The 21,609-nt window shown below is 47.5% G+C and overlaps 1 protein-coding gene across 1 annotated transcript; it reads right to left on the minus strand.

The window, feature by feature from the left end:
• Positions 1-7,850: 7,850 nt before the first annotated feature.
• NFATC2IP (nuclear factor of activated T cells 2 interacting protein) lies at positions 7,851-19,476 on the minus strand. The gene is made up of 8 exons (XM_069571471.1): positions 19,026-19,476; positions 17,131-17,203; positions 14,107-14,221; positions 13,148-13,228; positions 12,852-13,038; positions 11,661-11,805; positions 11,432-11,541; positions 7,851-9,791 (listed from the first exon to the last, which is right to left on the minus strand). Exons 1-8 carry the CDS (start codon positions 19,407-19,409, stop codon positions 9,633-9,635), a joined length of 1,254 nt encoding a protein of 417 aa, XP_069427572.1. The 5' UTR covers positions 19,410-19,476; the 3' UTR covers positions 7,851-9,632.
• Positions 19,477-21,609: the final 2,133 nt, after the last annotated feature.

Genomic DNA, 21,609 nt, shown 5'->3' on the forward strand with positions numbered 1-21,609 from the left:
AGCTACCGGTAAACCCCTGAACTTTCCCAGCGGATGTTGAAAGCGTCCCCACACTCCAGCCGCGGCTTCTGGAGCCAGTGTTTCCTCACCTCCCAGCGGGACCAAGGTCGTTGCGCCCTCAGATGGTCTCACTTGAGATAGGCAGGGGATAAGGACTGTGGCTCAGATCATGAACTCCTTATTGCCAAATTCAGACTTGAAGAAAGTAGGGAAAACCACTAGACCATTCAGGTATGACCTAAATCAAATCCCTTATGATTATACAGTGAAAGTGAGAAATAGATTTAAGGGACTAGACCTGATAGAGTGCCTGATGAACTATGGACAGAGGTTCCTTACACTGTATAGGAGACAGGGATCAAGACCATCCCCGTGGAAAAGAAATGCAAAAAAGCAAAATGGCTGTCTGGGGAGGCCTTACAAATAGCTGTGAAAAGAAGAGAAGCGAAAAGCAAAGGAGAAAAGGAAAAATATAAGCATCTGAATGCAGAGTTCCAAAGAATAGCAAGGAGAGATAAGAAAGCCTTCTTCGGGGATCAATGCAAAGAAATAGAGGAAAACAACAGAATGGGAAAGACTAGAGATCTCTTCAAGAAAATTAGAGATACCAAGGGAACATTTCATGCAAAGATGGGCACAATAAAGGACAGAAATGGTATGGACCTAACAGAAGCAAAAGATATTAAGAAGAGGTGGCAAGAATACACAGAAGAACTGTACAAAAAAGATCTTCACAACCAAGATAATCACGATGGTGTGATCACTCACCTAGAGCCAGATATCCTGGAATGTGAAGTCAAGTGGGCCTTAGAAAGCATCACTATGAACAAAGCTACTAGAGGTGAGGGAATTCCAGTTGAGCTATTTCAAATGCTGGAAGATGATGCTGTGAAAGTGCTGCACTCAATATGCCAGCAAATTTTGAAAACTCAAAAGTGGCCACAGGACTGGAAAAGGTCAGTTTTCATTCCAATCCCAAAAAAAGGCAATACCAAAGAATGCTCAAACTACCACACAATTGCACTCATCTCACACCCTAGTAAAGTAATGCTCAAAATTCTCCAAGCCAGGCTTCAGCAATACGTGAACCGTGAACTTCCAGATGTTCAAGCTGGTTTTAGAAAAGGCAGAGGAACCAGAGATCAAATTGCCAGCATCTGCTGGATCATGGAAAAAGCAAGAGAGCAAGAGAGTTCCAGAAAAACATCTATTTCTGCTTTATTGACTATACCAAAGCCTTTGACTGTGTGGATCACAATAAACTGTGGAAAATTCTTCAAGGGATGGGAATACCAGACCACCTGACCTGCCTCTTGAGAAACCTATATGCAGGTCAGGAAGCAACAGTTAGAACTGGACATGGAACAACAGACTGGTTCCAAATAGGAAAAGGAGTACGTCAAGGCTATATATTGTCACCCTGCTTATTTAACTTATATGCAGAGTACATCATGAGAAACGCTGGGCTAGAAGAAGCACAAGCTGGAATCAATTGCCAGGAGAAACATCAATAACCTCAGATATGCAGATGACACCACCCTTATGGCAGAAAGTGAAGAGGAACTAAAAATCTTCTCGATGAAGTGAAAGAGAAGAGTGAAAAAGTTGGCTTAAAGCTCAACATTCAGAAAACGAAGATCATGGCATCTGGTCCCATCACTTCATGACAAATAGATGGGGAAACAGTGGAAACAGTGTCAGACTTTATTTTGGGGGGCTCCAAAATCACTGCAGATGGTGATTGCAGCCATGAAATTAAAAGACGCTTACTCTTTGGAAGAAAAGTTATGACCAAGCTAGATAGCGTATTCAAAAGCAGACACATTACTTTGCCAACAAATGTCCGTCTAGTCAAGGCTATGGTTTTTCCTGTGGTCATGTATGGATGTGAGAGTTGGACTGTGAAGAAAGCTGAGCGCTGAAGAGTTGATGCTTTTGAACTATGGTGTTGGAGAAGACTCTTGAGAGTCCCTTGGACTGCAAGGAGATACAACCAGTCCATTGTAAAGGAGATCAGTCCTGGGTGTTCATTGGAAGGACTGATGCTAAAGCTGAAACTCCAATACTTTGGCCACCTCATATGAAGAGTTGACTCATTGGAAAAAACTCTGATGCTGAGCGGGATTGGGGGCAGGAGGAGAAGGGGACAACAGAGGGTGAGATGGCTGGATGGCATCACCGACTCGATGGACATGAGTTTGAGTGAACTCCAGGAGTTGGTGATGGACAGGGAGGCCTGGCGTGCTGCAGTTCATGGGGTCGAAAAGTGCAGACACGGCTCAGTGAATAAACAACAACAAGGAGACTCCTAGCCCCAAGGGGACTTGAACACAACAGAGCCCTGGCACCAAAACAGCCTGGTTGTTAAGCATCTGCTCACCCCAGTCGCCAAGCTACAGTTAATAAACATACACTCTAAGTAAAACTAGTCTTGTTGTTTAATTGCTAAGTTGTTTCTGACTCTTTAGTGACCCCATGAACCATAGCCAGCCAGGCTCCTTTGTCCATGGAATTTCCCAGGCAAGAATACTGGGGCTTCTCCAGGGGATCTTCCTGACCCAGGGATTGAACCGGAGTCTCCTGCATTGCAGGTGGATTTTCTACCATTTAGCTACCCAGGAAGTTAACACTCATTGAACTGTAGATTTAAAATAAGTAAACGCTTAGACCTGTAAATTAAATCCCATTAAGCACCTCTGGACATGAATGAAAATAAAACTTTCTGGTTATAAAGTCAAATATTTTGATGCTAATTGGTTTTGGCAAATGGGAAAAATATTTGATTCTTCACCAAGTACAGGTACCTTTTATTTTTGGCCGTGGGATATATTAGTTCCCCAACCAGAGGGTGAACCCATGCCCTGCAGTGAAAGCGAGGAGTCCTAATCACTGGATGCCAGTGAGTTCCCCCAGCTGTCCTTTAATTTTATGGATGTCATGATTAAAATTCCTTTAAGGTCAGATAAGTAAGATTAAAATTCCTTTAAGATCAGATAAATAAATACATCCATACAGGTCTATTGGTTTCAACTGGACCCCAACTTTTTGCTCTGGAAATTGTGGTTTGTGAAATGTAAGTACATGTGGAATTTTGGGGGGAAAAAAGTTCATCTATGACAAGTGTCACAAAAAAGTCTGGCATATGGTGTTATAAGGACCTGATAACAGGGGCATTTGACCTGGTCAGGGAAGTTTGATAGCCTCTCTGAGGAAGTGGTTCTTGAGCTCTGCAAACAAAATAAGAGCACTTAGCCCTCAAGCCTGGGCTTCCGTGGTGGCTCAGACAGTAAAAAAAATCTGGCTGCAATGTGGGAGAGCGGGGTTCAATCCCTGAGTCGGGAAGATCTCCTGGAGAAAGAAATGGCAACCCTTTCCAGTATTCTTGCCTGAAAAATCCCCTGGACAGAGGAGCCTGATGGGCTGCAATCCATGGGGTTACAAAGAATCAGATAGCACTGAAGGACTAACACTTTGATTTCACTTTTCGAGCCTAGAGCTCATGCTCCACAACTTGAGAAGTCCTCGTGTGCCTCAACTAGAGAAAAGTCTGTGGGCCACTCTGAAGACCTACTGCAGCGGGGAAAAAGTACAAAAAAAAAAAAAAAGGCATTTTGCTCAACATCTTACAAAGTCTAAGCTGCTGCAGCCGCTGACCAACAACACACTCGGTGCTTCAGATGAAGAGATTAAGTTGATAGTCAGGTGAAGTGCTTTGTACTCCAGACAGAGGAAATTGAGGATAATAAGATGCACTGTGATTTGAATAAACAGGTTGTTAGGTATGCTTCTTCTCATTTCAAGAAGAATTTTAATGAACCCTGATTGTTGCATCTTCCCTTACATAGAAAAGTACTATAATCATTAATTTGAGAAAACTGTTCTTTGTTTTTTGTTGTTCTTGTTTTCTGTTTTTGTTTGTTTGGGACCACACCTTGGGGCATACGGGATCTTAGTTCCCTGACCAGGGAGCAAACCCGTGCCCCCTGCAGTGGAAGCGTGGAGTCCCAACTGCTGGACCGCCAGGGAAATCCCTGAGAAATAGCAAAGTGTTCTTTGTGACTGGCAGTAATCTTTTACCAAAAAGCATACTTACAGCTTGTATTTCCTGACCAAAATATATACATGTAAATTGACCTTGCCTGCTCACTCTTTGGAGCAGTTTCTCAGTAAGCTCCTGAATAAAACCTCAGTTGTTGGGGAGGAGTCAGGCAGCAGAAGAGCATGTGCAAAGGCCCTGTCACAAAAGGAAGCACAATGAACACAAGGATCTGAAAGGGCAGTGTGGAGGGCAGTGAGAGCGGGAGGCTGGCTAGGGAGCAGGTGGGGAGCAGGCTGGGCAGCGCCTGGGCCATGTTTAAGGATTTCCTTCATTTGAAGTCAGATTTGCATTTGAGAAAATCACTCTGGCTGGATGGGAAGGGTTCAGAGGTGCAGCAACCCGTGGCACTAGGCTGCAGGCTGTGATGGCCTGTACCAGGATGGGACAGAGGCAGGGAAGTGAACTGCTTTGGGGCAGTTGATTTGGTGATGGAGAAGCTATGGGAATGAAAGAGGTGTGTGTGTGTTAGTCGCTCAGTCGTATCCAACTCTTTGAGACCCCATGGACTGTATATAGCCCACCAGGCTCTTCTGTCCATGGTGTTCTCCAGGCAAGAATACTGGAGTGGGTAGCCATTCCCTTTTTCAGGGGATCTTCCTGACCCAGGGATCAAACCCGGTCTCCTGCATTGCAGGTAGATTTTTTACCATCTGAGTGTGGCTCCATGAAAGAGGTATCAAGAATGAAACTTAGAGGGACTTCCCTGGCAGTCCAGTGGTTAAGACTTTACAATGCAGGGAGTTGGGGTTCAATCCCTGGTCAGGGAGCTAAGACCCCACATGCCTTGTGGCCAAAAAACCAAAACAGAAAACAGAAACAATATTGTAACAAATTCAATATAAAGACTTTTTAAATGGTCCATATATTTTTTTTAATCTTAAAAAAAAGAACAAAACTTAGGGAATTCCCTGGCAGTCCAGTGATTAAAATTCCTAGGACTCCATGCTTCCACTGCAGTGGGGGCTGGGTTAAATCCCTAGTCAAGGGAACTAAAACCCCACATACTGCGTGAAGTGAAGTGAAGTCATTCAGTCGTGTCCGACTCTTTGCAACCCCATGGACTGTAGCCTACCAGGCTCCTCTGTCCATGGAATTTTCCAGGTAAGAGTACTGGAGTGGGTCGCCATTTCCTTCTCCAGGGGAATCTTCCCAACCCAGGGATCAAACCTGGGTCTCCCGCACTACAGGCAGACGCCTTACTGTCTTAGGCACCAGGGAAGCGTGTAGTACAGCCCAAAAAAAGAGTGAGACTTAGGTTTTGGGCTCATGAATGGTAATGGGATTCTTTGAGACAAAGGATTTATATTTATTCAACAGACATTTGTTAGGTAACTTCTGTGTGCCAGACACAGAGCTAGGGAATCTTTGGGAAAAACAAGATACAGTATTTTTTTTCAAGAACTTACAGTCTAGTAGGGATGAAAGACATAGACCAAGAAAGACAGCTCAGGAGTTTTGAGCTAGATCCTTGGTCCAGGCTAAGGTGGGACACAGGAGAGAACATGACCAGTCCTGTGGGGGTTTTTATGGAGGAAATGGGAAGGGTGGATCATGGGAAGCTTTAAAGTTGTGAAAGTGAAAGTGTTAGTCACTCAGTCGTGTCTGACTCTTTGCAACCCCATGGACTGTAGCCTGCCAGACTCCTTTGTTCATGGGATTTTGAACACTGGAGTGGGTTGCTATTCCCTTCTCCAGGGGCTCCTCCCAATTCAGGGATCAAACCCAAGTCTCTTGCATTGCAGAAAGATTCTTAACTGTCTGAGCCACCAGGTCACCTTAAAAATGTGAAGCTATAACAAAAAAGGAAAATGGTATCTTGCCACTCAGCGGTGTGGCAGCATCTGGGAGCATTGTTAGACATGCAGCATCGGACCTCTCCGGTGGTCCAGTGGATAAGTATATGCCTGCCAATGCTGGGGACATGGGTTCAATCCCTGGTCTAGGAAGATCCCACATGCCACAGGGCAACTAAGCCCACGCACCTAGAGCCCGTGGCTCCACAAGAGAAGCCACCACAATAGGAAGCCCAAGCACTGCAATAAGAAGTGGCCCCCGCTCACCACTAGAGAAGGTGGCATGCAGCGAGAAGACCCAGAACAGCCAAAAATAAATAATTTTAAACCAGAAATGCAGCATTTCGGGCCCCACCTCCAAACTGTGGGTCCCCCACCTCCATCATGACAAGCTCCCCACCTGATCTGCATGCACACGGAAGTGTGAAAAGCACATAGCTCCTTAACTGAGTCATCAACAGGCCCACCTGGTTTTCCATCTTGTTCTGCATTCTGTGGCTGTGTGGCCTGGGACAGGTTATTTCATCCAAGCTTCTCTTCCTCTTTTGTAAAGTGGGAAGTATCACACCTACCTCCCAGGATCACCCTGAGGATGAATGTGATTAGGAAAAGTGCTGAGCTTGGTATGTGGTACCAGATTAGGGCTCCTTCAAATTGTGAAGTTTTCTCATTGGGAAAGTGTTAGAAAGGTGATCAATCTGTTTGATTAGAAGGATGAATAATCACTCTCATCAGAGAAGAACTGCAAATCCTTTTACAATGAGGAATCTTTCCTGAATCCTCCCCAGATGAAGTGCTGAGAAAGAAAAGAAGAAACCGGAACCTTCTAGTACCTGCTAATGCATTTATCATGAAGAGGTCCAGCCACTTGTACTCAAGTGAAAATGTGTAGGTGCACATTTGAGGATCCGTGATTCCATTCCTGGATATAAACCTGAGGAAATCCCACTCAGGGTCACTACAACACTGCTAGCAATAGCACCACCCTGGGGCTAGGATGGGGTTTGGTTACAAATGACAGAAATCCTCCAAAAGCAGGGATTTTTTTTTTTTTTGTCTTGCTACATGGCTTGCAGGATCTTAGTTCCCCAACCAGGGATCAAACCCAGGTTCCAGGAGTGAAAGTGCAGAGTCCTAACCACTGGATTCCCAGAGAATTCCCATCCAATAGCAGTGATTTAAATAAGACAGGAAGTTCCCCTTCCTGCCAAATCCAGAGGTCAGTGGTGCGGGGCTAGTAAGATGCCGTATGGAAGTTGAGACCCAGGTGCCTCCTCTCCTTGTCCTGCCCTGCGTGGCTTCCTTCCCCAGGGTCACCAGGTGTCCACAGGGATGCTCCACCTCCAGTCAGCAGCTTGAAAAAAGCCAAAGAGAAGGGTACACGCTGCCCACTTAGGACTGATCCTGGAAGTCAAACCCCATTCCCCTGTATTGGCATTTGGCCACACTAGGCTACAATGGAGGCTGGCAGGCACCGTCTTCACCCTGAACACTCTGTGCTCTGCTAAAAACCGGGGGTTCTGAAGAACTGATGTGAGGGGACAACTGATGGTCTCAGCCATGGGATTCATGGGGGGCGGTGGGTCACATGGTGGGGGCAGAGACAGAAATCCTCAAATATACACAAGTTTAATATATTCCCGTTTATTCTGTTGATACTGAACCTATCATTTTAATGTATTCAGACTTATTAATGGACATATCATATCTGAAAAAACGAGCTATACCATACCATGGATTATTTAAATATTAAAAATTGTCTTTCTATATTTCCCACATTATAAGTTCAAACGAATGCTACATTCCAACAACAATTAAAACTTTTTAAAGAGAGTGATGTGCTTTTGCCAAAATCATACCACATATCAGTGGAAAATTCATGGCTTTATTAGTAGATGGCGCTGAGAAAACTGGCTCATTATACAGTGAAACCAAAACTTGGATCTCATACACAAAGGTGAATTTTAAATAGTTTAATATTCAACATTTCAGCCTGGCATCAAGCAATGAAAACAAATATTTGACCACGCAGGGCAGATGCTAGCCAGTACACATACCAGCATGTACTGGCTGGACTTCAGCCCAATATTTAGTGGCCTAGATGTGAAAGAAAAGCTAATAAAACTAATAGAAGAAACTGCAAAATATTGTTAACTATTTTTAAATAAGAAATAAAAAAGCAACAAATGATATAACAAAATAGCTAATCCACCTACATTAAAATTAAGAATGTCTGTTCAGTGAAGGAGACCCCTGGTTATACAAACACAAGCGCCATCTTCAGAGTTTCTGCAACTACCCAGGAATATACGAGGAACTTTTGAGAGTAAACAAAAAAAAAGGTGCGAAGCCCCCATGAGAAAAGGAACAAAGATAAATTAGGAATTCACAGAAAGGGGCACCAGAAAGGCGGACAGGAAAATGAAATTCCTCAAATTACTGGTGACTAGATGAATGTACATTAAAACACGTCACCACTTTCTAACCAAGAGACTGGCAAAAGTTAGAAAGTTGGGCAGTAATAAATGCTGGTGGGGGTGAGCAGAAATAGGAAGCTTTAAGCGGGCGAGTCAAAAATCATTCTAAAAAAACAATAGAGAAATTAAGCTGTCTGATGCATAATCCCATCCTGGGTACCTCTGCTGGAGAACTGTCCATAAAGTACGGGAGGAGACATAGGAAAAGATGTTCACCGTGGCCGTGCATATGGGCCAAGGAGTTGCAGGCAACCCAGGTGTCTACTACTTACCAAATGTCTAAAAAAAATGCACTTAACACCCACCATAGAATATCTTAGAGCAGCTCAAAGAAATAAAGCTGATGTAGCCTAAGCAACCCATGTTGAGTGAGAGAAGCAATAGGACAAGATCGACAGCATTATACTACATGTGGGCAAAGTAGACGCACACATTCAGCACAGGATGTTCAAGGAAACATTCATATTCAAAGACATGGAATCAACACATTCGAATGGATGCTTACAGGAGAGGATGACGTGAAGGGAAAAAGCCATAAAACCAAAGAAGCCTTGTGTGGACTGCGATCCTGAGATCAAAACCAAAAGGTTCAAGGTGCTCAATTATGCTTTAAACAACACGTGTGCATCGGGAAGGTGGCTCAAAAGGGTCCTAGGGTGTGGAAGACACCCAAGCCTGAGAATCTACTGTACTCTTCAAAGTAATAACCCACTGTTTGCCTCTGGTGAAGCTAATGCATTTGTGAGGTTGATCATTTAGTTTCCGGCCGGGCAGAGGAACCACACCCTTGTATGTGCCTCAAGTCAACTTCACCTCCATCCCCCGATGACCTTGAGGCCACGGCTGGTCCCAGATGTGGCAGAATTCCGAAGCCTGGAGTCCCCTACCCAACCCTTACTAATTTCAACTCACTCTTTCAGTATGAGAAGTTTCATATACGAGACATTTCAGTGAGTGATGGTGGACAGGTGAAGGTGAGGGATACCTTTCTCCATGTCCCAGAGGGTGGTAAAATTCAGCACACCCTGCGGATGGAGCCACAGTCCACCTAAGGCAGCAAAGACCATCACACAATTAAACCAGCAGCAGCAGCTAACAGCTTGAAACTGGGGTCAAAGGAGAGGGAGTCAAAGATCACTTCTGGATTTTGCTTCAGCTTGAAGACGAGTTCTAACTCAGCTGCAGCTAGCAAGCCCTTACGGGCCAAAAGGGGGCAGCCCATTCTCCTCAAGTCCAGGCTGGGCCTCCAAACAGGGAGGGGTTTCAGCCCCAGACCTCGATGAGGTCCCCAGATTCCATTCCCAGGTCAGCCGGCAGCTCCTTGCCTGAAAGCTTCGTCCCATCAAAAAAGAAGGAGAGCTTGTGGCCGGAGAGTCCCATAGCCTCCTCGTAGCGGGACATGAGGGTCTTGAGAGGAGAATCCTGGGCGGAGAAGAAAAAAACACAGACGTGAGAATCTGAAAAGAGAGACTGTGGAAAACTTGTAGGGACAGAGAGCTTGGGACAGGGAGGACAAGGGAACATGTCAAGTTGCAGCCCACCGAGGGGAACACAAGTGGACGAAGAAGCCAGCAGCTAGCTGGTTCGTTTCTCTAGGGAGCTGGGCCATGGAGCCCAGGGCTGAGATGTTGGCTCTGGATCGGATACATTCTCCAGAGCCGGTCTCCTTATGTAACGTGGAGGCGTGAAGCACACGGAGGAAGCCAGCCAGGCTCTGGAGTAAGCATGACCCAAGCTGGGGGCCAGGTGCCTTAAACTACATGTGTTAAACTACATGTGTAACCTTAGCCAAGTGCTATGGGTTTGAGATTCTCTTAGACAGCAAGGTCAGTCCTAAAGGAAATCAACCCTGAATGTTCATTAGAAGGACTGATGCTGAAGCTCTAATACTTTGGCCACCTGATGAGACGAGCCAACTCATTGGAAAAGACCCTGATGCTGGGAAAGATTCAGGGCAGGAGGAGAAGCGGGCAACAGAGGATGAGATGGTTGGATGGCATCACCGACTCAATGGACATGGGTTTGCGCAAACTCCGGGAGATAGGGAAGGTCAGGAAAGCCTGGTGTGCTGCAGTCCATGGGGTCCCAAAGACTGGGACACAACTTAGTGACTGAACGACAGTGGATTGACTGTATCCCCCGAAAAACATACCGTGTGGTCCTAACCCTTAAGAAATGTGCATGTGACCTCATTTGGAAGATATGATCAAGATAAGATGAGGCTGGGACTTCCCTGTGGTCCAGCTGCTAAGACTCCACGCTCCCACCGCAGGAGGCCCAGGTTCAATCCCTGGTCAGGGAACTGGATGCTACACGTTGCAACTAAAGATCCTGCATGCTGCAACAACTGAGACCCAGTGCAGCTCAATAAATAAATACACATTAAAAAAACATTTTTAATCCTCTTAAAAAAAATGAGGTCATGGTTTGGTGTGCACTAAGGCAACAGGACTAGTGTTCTTGTAAGAAGGGAAAACAGACACACACAGAGATACACAGGGAGAACGTCCTATGACAAAAGAGGCGGGATGCAGCTGCAAGCCAAGGACTGCTGGCCACCAGCAGAAGGTAGGAGGAAGCAAGGACCCAGAGTCTCCGAGGGAGCAAGAACCTGCTGACAGCTTGATTTCAAACCTGCGGCCTCCAAAACTGGGAGAGAACGCATTTCTATTGTTTGAAGCCACCTAGTTTGTAGTAGTTTGTTATAGCAGCTCTCAGAAACAAATACAGCAAGTTATTCCACCTCTACAGATGCTGGTTTCCGTATCTGTTAAATGAGGGTGCTTTCTCATACAAGACTGCTGTGAATTTCAATATCCTGAATGTGAAGTAATTAGCCTTAGCACAGGGACTGTCACTTCTGTTGTGCTTTTGATTGGTCTTACTGGTCACTATTCAAGGATGATTTCCGCTTTAACCAGGAGTTAGGAGACCAGTGCCAGCTTCCCAGAAGAAGGGGGAGGGAACCTGAACACTGAACTTTATAAACTCTCTAGGATCAACCGCAGAGGGCAGGGACTCCAACAGGGCAAGGGGCGTGGCCAGCCGGCTCCCCCACTCACGGGAGGAAGCGAGACTTCCAGCGTCTGGTGCTTCTCTTTGCCCTGGACTCGAAGTTGGAGCAGTGGCGACGTCTCTGCGGCCTCCGGAGAACTTGCTAGAACCACACAGTCTGTGGCAGGCAGGACAGGGAAGCCAGGCCTAAGTGAGGGTTGGAAGCTGGGCCCCCTCTGGGCCTCTCCCACATCCCCTCCCTGTGGCAAAAGCCTCCTCAGGCCTCCTTCCCCTCACCAATGATGTCAGCCACGCCGAGCTTTAGGGTCCTGGGGGTGGCGGTAGGGGACAGCTCTGTCTCTCCCAACAGCAAGAGGATCCTGCTTGGGGACACCCCAAGGTGGGCGGCCATGTGGTCCACCACACTCTTAAGGGGCTCCGACTAGGAGGGGGACAGAAAGTAAAGCAGGCACTCCTGCCTTGACTTGCTTCCCAACCCCCACCCCCAATTTCTGGCCTTAACCACTCGCTGAATTCCTCAGCAGTGAGTTCCATCATATTTACCTGGAAAGGCACAAAATAAAATCACGTCAATAAGAGGTTCAGGCAAGTGACACAGACACGAAGCAGCCATGAGTTAAGAGGGAAAAAAAGGGAGTGGTGGGGGTTGTGGCCAACCAGAACCGGATATGCCCCATCTAAGCCTGGGCAGCTGTTCCGCAGCTCTGGCTAATTGGTACCAGGTGGGAATATGGGCCAGGTACTGCATCTTCCTATTTAAGAGAAGCCAGAAATCTGGACCTCAGTCCCCAGTCACCCATTGCAAAGGTTGGCAATGAACTATTTGGTTTTAAAATCACCATACAGCTCGAAAGAAGATGCATGGGACTTCCCTGGTGGGCCAGGTGCTCCCAATGCAGAGGGCACAGGTTCAGTCCCTGGTTGGGGAACTAAGATCTCGCATGGACAGAAAAAAAACAGAAGAAGATGCATTGTTGGCAAGGCCAGGGGCTGCTAGTTGGCAAGTTCTGGCTTAGCTGCTTGTCTGATGCACGGTTGCTACTCAATAAGTAGTCATTTCTGCTCTTTTGGAATGAGGGTCATCCCTATAATAGTAGTCTTCACCAGGAAGCTAGGGGAGCTTGGAAGGACCAAGTGACCCCCGGGTGTCCGAGGCAGTCAGAACAAGCACAGGAGGGAAGTACAGGGTTCAAGGGAAGGAAGGAGGGAGGGATGCCCCCTGAGGAGGGCCTACCAAGCCAAGTTTCTTAGGATGTTTTAGTGGAGCCTTGAAGAATAGGTGGGAAGCTTGCCAGATAGAGAGAGCAGAGGGAGGAAAAGATCCGGACAAAGGGAGCAGCGAGTGCAAAGGCGCAGAGGGCTGAAAGCGCGCTGGGCAGCTTCAGACAGCAAGATGCGCAAAGGAAGACACTCGTCTCTCCACAGGCAGCTCCTGGGACCCTGCTCCCAGACTCTTCAGGCATTTACCATTCTGATGGGCAACCTGACCAGGTCAGCTCGGCACCGGATTTTGAGTGGCAGAAGTCGAGGGTGCTCTGGGAGAGTGGGTCCCTCCACTAGGACCACCTCATCCTCTTGGCTCAAGTGGGCTTGGCCCTGGGATTGCTTGGGACTCAGGCAGGAACGGAGATCTTGGAGACGCTTGTTCACCTCCCTGGGGTGCAGAAAGGACTGTGCGTCAGTCAGGGTGGGCCCCCTCCCGACTGCCCCTTCTTCAATCTAGCCCAGAGCAGAGCACAGCCCCCTACCCCTGCCCTTGGTACCTTAGCTTCCGGAGTGCCTGAGTATGCTTCCTGCTTTTGGTCCGTGGCAGAGGTGAGGGCAAAGGCGAGGTGTCCTGAGCCCTGCAGACAGAAGAGAGGGACAGAAATAAGATGAGACCCCAGCCCCACCCACACCTCTCCTTCCAAGGGACCCCTGGGCACCAGAGGGGGACCAGGGGGATCAACTGGGAGCACTTCTGGTGACATCCATCTTATTGGAAGACTGGCGTGGGGAGGGGTGGAGGGGTAGGGAAGGACAGGGAAAACCTGAGTCATGACTTTTATACTTATATGGCCCAAATATGAGGGAGAATGCCTCACTTTTAAGATAAGTTGGTTTCCAGGTGAATATCTGATAAAATCCAAATGACACCAAACACTGCATGCTAAGGGTTAACTCTTCATTTACCCTAAAATTCTAACCCAAGTATCACTATTATCTCCATTTTACAGAAGAGGAAACTGGAGCACAAAGAGGATGGCCAGGGAATCCCTGGTGGCCCAGTGGTTAAAAATCTGCCTTCCAATACAGGGGACGCAAGTTCGATCCCTGGTTGGGAAACTACGATCCCACATGCAACTAGGCCCTTATGCCACAACTAGAGAAGCGTGTACACTGCAACGAAGACCCCTTGCAGCCAAAACAGAGAGAGAGGCTGGCCCAAAGACAGGGTCTGAAGCACAGGGCAGTCTCCAGAGCCACCCGTCAGCTCTGCATCACTACCTTCTTAGACACAAAGTGGAGCCCCTCCACTTCCTGGCCAGTCTAGAGAATCCGCTGTCATCCTCCAGTGGGACTCACTGCTTCTCCCAAGAGTTTCATTCCTCATCCAAGCCTCAGGCTGCCTTCTGGGAAACTTCTTACCCTTCCAGGAGCCACCCAAGGGTCCTGCCTGCCTCAGCCCACCCTTCCGATTCCCGTTCTGCTCCTGTGGCCCCAGTGCTCTTGCCTCACTCACAGTAACATCTGTTTCTTCTCTTCTCCATCCTTACTCCTCAGCTTCTTCTTCCAGGGGGAACTGGGACATGGAAAATCCACTGTATGAGGACTGCTGGCATCTTCCACATCTGCCTCTGGGGACAGGGGAGGAGGAAGTGGAAAGGGTTAGCCAAGAGAAGGCAGTGGGAGACCAAGGAGAGACAAGGCAGGGGCTTCAGAAGGTTCTGAAAAAGGAGGAGATTAGGGGACCCCGGACACACATGACCACTGGGGAAGGGTTTGGGGGCATGAATCAAGAGAAAAGCCTAGAGAGCTTCCCCAGCAACACTGCAGTGGTGCAGTTAAGACTCTGCCTTCCAATGCAGGGACATGGGTTTGACCCCTGGTCAGGGAACTAAGATCCCACATGCGTGTGGCCAAAAAAAAAGGAAGGGGGGCCTTAGAGAGAGGCGTGAACTGGAGTCTGACAGATGAGACCAGGAAAGTGTCCACACCTCGCACTAGGGCATGACACGGGGCAAGAGTGGACTCACGGAAAGTGGCTCAGCAACTAACGCGTGCTCTTCTCATTGTGATCACCTGCACCTCACAAATCAAAAACACTGAGCACACAACCCAGAAACATGTATGTACTTAATACACGTTACTATGGGCTTCCCTGGTGGCTCAGACGGTAAAGCGTCTGCCTGCAATGTGGGAGACCCAAGTTGGATTCCTGGGTCGGGAAGATCTCCTGGAGAAGGAAATGGCAATCCACTCCAGCACTCTTGCCTGGAAAATCCCATGGACGGAGGAGCCTGATAGGCTACAGTTCATCGGGTCGCAAAGAGTCGGACATGACTGAGCAACTTCACTTTCACTTTCACTTACTATACATGTACTAACCATTATATATGTTACGAATCATACATTAAAACAAATGCTATCAAAGGATGATTTTTTTCTCCCCCGACTATTTCTCTTGTTTTCTGCCCCTACTCAATTTGGTGGGCACAAAGATGTGTCTGGGGTGGGGGCTGGGAGGGTCTTTGGTAAAGAAGTTAAGTACAGGCCCTCTAAGTCCAGGCTTCTCAAATGGCATTCATGTGAGTGTCATTGTTTTATTTTGCCATATCTCCGTATTACGTGATGTTTCTTTAAATCACTCATCTTCACTCATATGTCTTAGAAAAGGAAACCAGATATTATTCTAGACCATAGAAGCTCTTTTCCGTTTGCCTGCCACCAGATCATTAACTATCGTTATTTATTTTTATAAATAAATACCGTGAATACAAAACAATGATAAATCCTAGATCAGTGGTTCTCAACCAGAGGCAGTTTTGCCTCCCAGAGCACATGTGGCCGTGTCTGGAGACAATTTTGGCTGTCGCAGCCAAGGGAGGAAGGAGTTGCGGGGGATGACGATGTCTGCTGGGTGGAGGCCAGGCTGCTGCTCCACACCCTACAGGGCACAGGACAGCCCCACACAAAGAAGGATCCAGTCCAAATGCAGTAGCACCAAGGGTGAGAAACCCTGTCCTAGGAGCTGCCATTGGCCTGAGACTCTGCATTTCTAACAAGCTCCTGGGAGATACCCAACACTCCTGGGCCCACATTTTTTTTTTTTAAAGATTGTTCTTATATGGACCATTTTTAAAGTCTTTACTGAATCTGATACAATATTGCTTCTGTTTTACGCTTTGGTTTTTCCGTGTAGGGCATACGGGATTTTAGCTCCCAGATCAGGGATTCAACCTGCACCCCCAGCATTGGAAGGTGAAATCCCGAGCACTGGACCACCAGGGAAGTTCCTGGGCCCTGCATTTTGAGTGGCAAGGACAGAGGTGCCTTGGTACTTCTGTTCCAGGTACCATATATGTAAACCATATATGCAGCCCAAGGTGGGAGGGGGAACATTTTATTAACACATATTTTCTTTAACTGGGCTTCCCTGGTGGTGGCTCAGCTGGTAAAGAATTCACCTACAATGCAGGAGACCTGGGTTCGATCCCTGGGTTGGGAAGATCCCTGCAAAAGGGAACAGCTACCAACTCTAATATTCTGGCCTGGAGAATTCCATGGACTGTATAGTGGCAAAGAGTGGGGTGGCATGGGGTGGCAAAGAATTGGACACAACTGAGTGACTTTCACATACATATATAGTTTCAAGTACCATATATGTAAACCATATATGTAGCCCACGGGAGGAGGGCTTTCTATTAATATATATTCTCTTTAATTAACTTCCACCAGAATCCTTTGACACAGGTCCATTATTTATCCCCATTTGGCTGATGAGGAAATTGAAGCCTTAAAAGATTAACTTGCACAAAGTCACACAGCTACTAAGGGGGAGAGCTGGTTCCTAAATCAGCTCTTCATCACCCTGCCATACTCCCTCATGGCACAAAAGTCTTAGTCCAAGGTCTGCATTTGCTCACTGGATCTCTTCCCTAGTAGACCTGATTTCTATTCACTGCCCTTGAGCAGTTTGCAAAAAATCACGTCACTGCAGGAGGACAAAGGCTGGGCAGCCCTGATAAGATTCAGAGAACACCCTGCTGGCTTAGAGTGTTCCCAGGAAACTTGCTACAGATGTAAAAAGATGTTACAAATTCTCAACACTTCTCCCTTCCACTGCTCCCAAGGTTATACAATCAGAGTCTCTGGGGATAACACCTGGAAACCTGTGAGAGACTTCCCTGGTGGTCCAGCGGCTAAGCAGCTAAGACTCCGCTGCTTTCACTGCTGAGTGTCCAGGTTCAATTCCTGCTCAGGAAACTAAGATCCCACAAGCCACGAAATGTGGCCAAAAAAATTTTAGCACATTGTGATGCTTATTAGAGCTAGGGGAAAGTGTCTGGACAACACTTTCTGAGTCTTCTGGTTAACAAGCCAGCTCCTTTCAGGACTGGAGGTTTTTCTGGCTAGGACGCAGAAGTCGCCTCTCTCATGTCCTCCTCTTGAGCCTCAGGAAACAACTAACTGCAGGAATGTAAACTCCAGAAAGTCTTCTCAGAGAGGCCAGCGGTGGACACCTCTCCCTAGAAGCCCTCCTTACCTTCCTCAGCCTCTGGGGGACATAATTTCAGGAGGGACACGTTATCTGGGATAAGATGGAGGCTGCTTTTCACCTGCAAAGAAAAAGTAGATCAGTACCAAATGCTCCCTCGACTTACAGAGAAAACTGGGGTCAATTCTCTCACACCCAGCCTCCTCCAGCTCCCAAGTCCACCCCGAGGATGTAGATATTACCACTCTCCCAGAGGAACTCAGGAGCTCAGCTTCGCCAGGATCCAAAATTGGAGTACTCTACCATATGATATTACTTGTATGTGGAATCTAAACTATGACATAAATGAACCCATCTAGGAAGCAGAACTTAGAGAACAGACTTGCGGTTGCCAAGCAGGGAGGTGGGGGAAGTTGGGGGTGGGGTGGGAGATGGACTGGGAGTTTGGAGTTAGTAGATGCATATTACATATAGAATGGACGGACAAGGCCCTACTGTACAGCACAGTGTCAATGTCCTAGGGCAAACCATAATGGAAAAGAATATATATACATACACATAACCTCAGATATGCAGATGACATCACTCTTATGGCAGAAAATGAAGAACTAAAGAGCCTCTTGATTAAAGTGAAAGAGGAGAGTGAAAAAGTTGGCTTAAAGCTCAACATTCAGAAAACGAAGATCATGGCATCTGGTCCCATCACTTCATGGGAAATAGATGGGGAAAGAGTGGCAGACTTTATTTTGGGGGGCTTCAAAATCACTGCAGATGGTGACTGCAACCATGAAATTGAAAGACGCTTACTCCTTGGAAGGAAAGTTATGATCAACCTAGACAGGATATTAAAAAACAGAGACATTACTTTGCCAACAAAGGTCCATCTAGTCAAGGCTATGGTTTTTCCAGTAGTCATGTATGGATGTGAGATTTGGACTATAAAGCAAGCTGATGCCAAAGAATTGATGCTTTTGAATCATGGGGTTGGAGAAGACTCTTGAGAGTCCCTTGGACTGCAAGGAGATCCAACCAGTCCATCCTAAAGGAAATCAGTCCTGAATATTCATTAGAAGGACTGAAGCTGAAGCTGAAGTTCCAATACTTTGGCCACCTGATGCAAAGAGCTGACTCATTTGAAAAGACCCTGATGCTGGGAAAGATTGAAGGTGGAAGGAGGAAAAGGGGACGACAGAAGATGAGACGGTTGGATGGCATCACCGACTCAATGGACATGAGTTTGAGTAAATTCCAGGAGTTGGTGATGGACAGGGAGGCCTGGTGTGCTGTTCTCCATGGAGTCGCAAAGAGTCAGACACGACTGAGCGACTGAGCTGAACTGAACATATATGTGAGTCACTTTGCCACATTCACTTTGTCAATTTCTGTACAGCAGAAGTTAATCCAACATTGTCCATCAACTACACTTCAATTTAAAAAATGCAGGAGTACTCTGATGAGGAGCACCCTTTTCCTAATGCACTCTAAGGATGCAAGTTTCATTCCCCTTTCTTAGGAAGGAGCTAGCCATCTTGCTGTCTTAGGATCCTTGGCAATTTCAGGCCCCTCGCTCACCATACCATGTGGGGACCCCAGTCCTCTCTGAATTTCCATGGACCCCCGTCCCCATCTTCCTGAATCTTTAGCATCGAGAAACCCAACATGCCCCAAATCCCAGCCCTAGGTCCTCCAGCTCTTCCCTTAACCATCAGGGATCCCAACCCCTTAGGCTCCCTATACGGCCCCCCCGCGACACTCCAGCTCCTGGCAATCCCAAACTCCAAGCACACTCCAAACCCCTTCAGCCTCCCCAATTTGCATCTTTCTGCCTCCCAGTTCCCTAGGCCCTGCTTCCATTTCGTCTCCCAAGACCAACCCTAGAACTCTACCTCAGCACTCCTAAACCCAGTCCCTCCGCGCTAACCCTCCCGGGAACCCGGCTGCACCTTCTCGGAGTACACTGGAACCGCCGGTGCCTCCCCAGGATCCAGCAGCAGCCGCCGCCGCCGCCTGACCAAGACCCGAGGGGCTCCACCCGGCTCTGCGTCCGCCCCTTCGCTGTCACTGTCTCTGTCGTCCCGGGACGCGGCCGGCACGGGGGATTCAGGGAGTGGGACCTCGGCCGCCGCCGCAGCGTCGCGCGCAGTTGCGACCTCCAAGACATCCTCATCGCTGTCGCTGACCAAGTCCACGAGCACCGAGTCCAAGGTGCGTCGAGCTGGGGATCGCTGGGCGCCAGGACATCGGCTCCGGCCGCCCCGGGATCCCCGAGTCCTTCGGCCGCCGCCGCCGCCTCTGGGACGGCCCGGTCTCCTCAGCGGCTCCGCCATGGCACACACCGGGACTCTACAGTAGCCAGCTTCTGGTCAACTCGCCCGGCCCCCTCCAGCGGATTCCGCCCTTCATTGGGCGAATCGCCTGCTAGTCAACACCTCTCTCCGCCCACGCCCTCTGGCTCCACCTCTCCGCCTTTTCATTGGTCGCTGCATCCGCCCATCACGTATTCACCACTGAAACCAAGGCGCCAAATATTCCAATCAACCTTGGCACAATCGTCGTAGGTTTCGATTCGGTCCGGCTCACCCATTGGCCTGACCGGCCTTCTACAAGGCCCGCCCACTGAATGGAGTCTTTTTCCTGGTTGGTGGAGGAGTGAGGCATCCTGGGAATTATAGTCCGCAAACCCTCAGGCTAGTGTAGACTAAATCGGGCTGACAATAGCTTTCAGACACCGCGGATCTCATGGGTGTCCGCTTTCTCCTTTCCCCCAACTGCGGGGTGGGCTCAGTAATTACACTACACGCCGAACCTCGCATACGCCCCTCCTCATGTACAGAATCCACGCAACACACACCCGGAGCCACACTTCAACACCATACAACTCTCCGAATTCCCTCCTCCAGCGTTCCTCACACAGGACGTCCCGACAGACACTACACGGGCCATATCAACACAACATGCGCTCTTGCAAGACTCCCTCGATATACACCTCAGAACACCCGCCTCGCAAAAAACCTGGAAGGGCAAACACAAATGAAAAATAGGTTTAATTCTCCCTGTTGAAAATAAGGATCATGACTTCTTCACTCTTTCAGAATTTCTTTCTTGCAACTTTTAAAAATTTGTAAATCTGTGTGTATGTGTTTTAATTGTAGTAGAGTTGATTTAAAACATTGTGTTAGTTTTTGGTGTACAACACGGTGATTCAGTTTTGTGTGTTTTTTTTTTAAGGTTAGCTTTTTTACATCAACATTTTATTTTATTTATTTATTTTTGGTTGGACTGGGTCTTCCTTGCTTTGTGCGGGCTTTCTTTAGTTGCAGTGCGGGGAGGGGGGGAGCTGGCGGCTACTCTTCATTTGTGGTGCCAAGACTTCTCACTGGGATGACTTCTCTTGTAGAGCACAGAACTCTAGGCATGGGTTTCATGGGATCAGTATTTGTGGTGCACAGGCTTAATTGTTCCGTGGCATGTGGAATCTTCCCAGACCAGGAATCAAACTCATGTCCCCTGCTAACGCAGGCAGACTCATCCACTGTGCCACCAGGGAAGTCCTTGATTCAGTTTTATATATATTTTCTTTTTCAAATTCTTTTCCATTATACTTTATTACAAGATAGTGATTGTAGTCCTCTGTGCTATACAATAGGACTTTGTTGTTTATTTATTTTATATATAGTAATTGTTTCTGCTAATCCCAAACTCCTAATTGATCCCAACCCACCCCGCACCCTTTCCCCTTTGGTAACCATGAACTTGTTTTTTTCTTCTGTGAGTCTGTTTCTGTTCTGTAAATAAGTTCTGGAGCCATCTTTTTGAAAGCCAAGTGTCAGGGGAAATAGCTCCAGCTCCAACGGGAGACTAACAGCCTAACTTGTAGAAGCTCTTCTGCAATATACAAAACCACCTACCATCTGAAAGATGCTAGAAGCTTGTTTCACCCTTGGATAAAAGCCAATCGCCATGAGAAAGGGTGATCTACTACGTATGTCTTAAAGGTGAAGTCAAGTCCCCTTCTTGAGGTCTAGTCATTGGAAACAGGATATGGTTTTGAATATTCATCTTGAAAAGAGGATAATGGGTTATACCTGCTTGGCTTATACGAAAGTGTGAGATTTCTTTCGGCTTTTGCAATCAGTCTCTTAGGGGACTGCCTGTGACATGCATCACATTCTGTTTAATGCTTATTTAATAATAAAATGGTTTTCTGTCTCTACCACCTCTGTAGAGAGGTTTTCTGGGTTGGAAGGTTTTGTTTTTTCATTATATTTTCCCAACCAACCCAGCAATGACACTGCGTCCCTCAGAGGTTACCTACCCTCCACACACTACAGTATTCACAACTCCTGTACCAGATGCACCCCAACACACACAGCACAGACACACCCCCTCCCACATGTCACACCTCCTACATTGCCTCCAATCATGACACTTGTTGACCTAAATAAAGGTCAGTTATTGTAGAGAATTCCCTGGCAGTCCAGTGGTTAGGACTCCTCGCTTTCACTGCCAAGGGCCCGGGTTCAATCC

This window comes from Ovis canadensis, chromosome 24 (assembly GCF_042477335.2).
Source record: "Ovis canadensis isolate MfBH-ARS-UI-01 breed Bighorn chromosome 24, ARS-UI_OviCan_v2, whole genome shotgun sequence".
Lineage (NCBI taxonomy): Eukaryota > Metazoa > Chordata > Mammalia > Artiodactyla > Bovidae > Ovis > Ovis canadensis.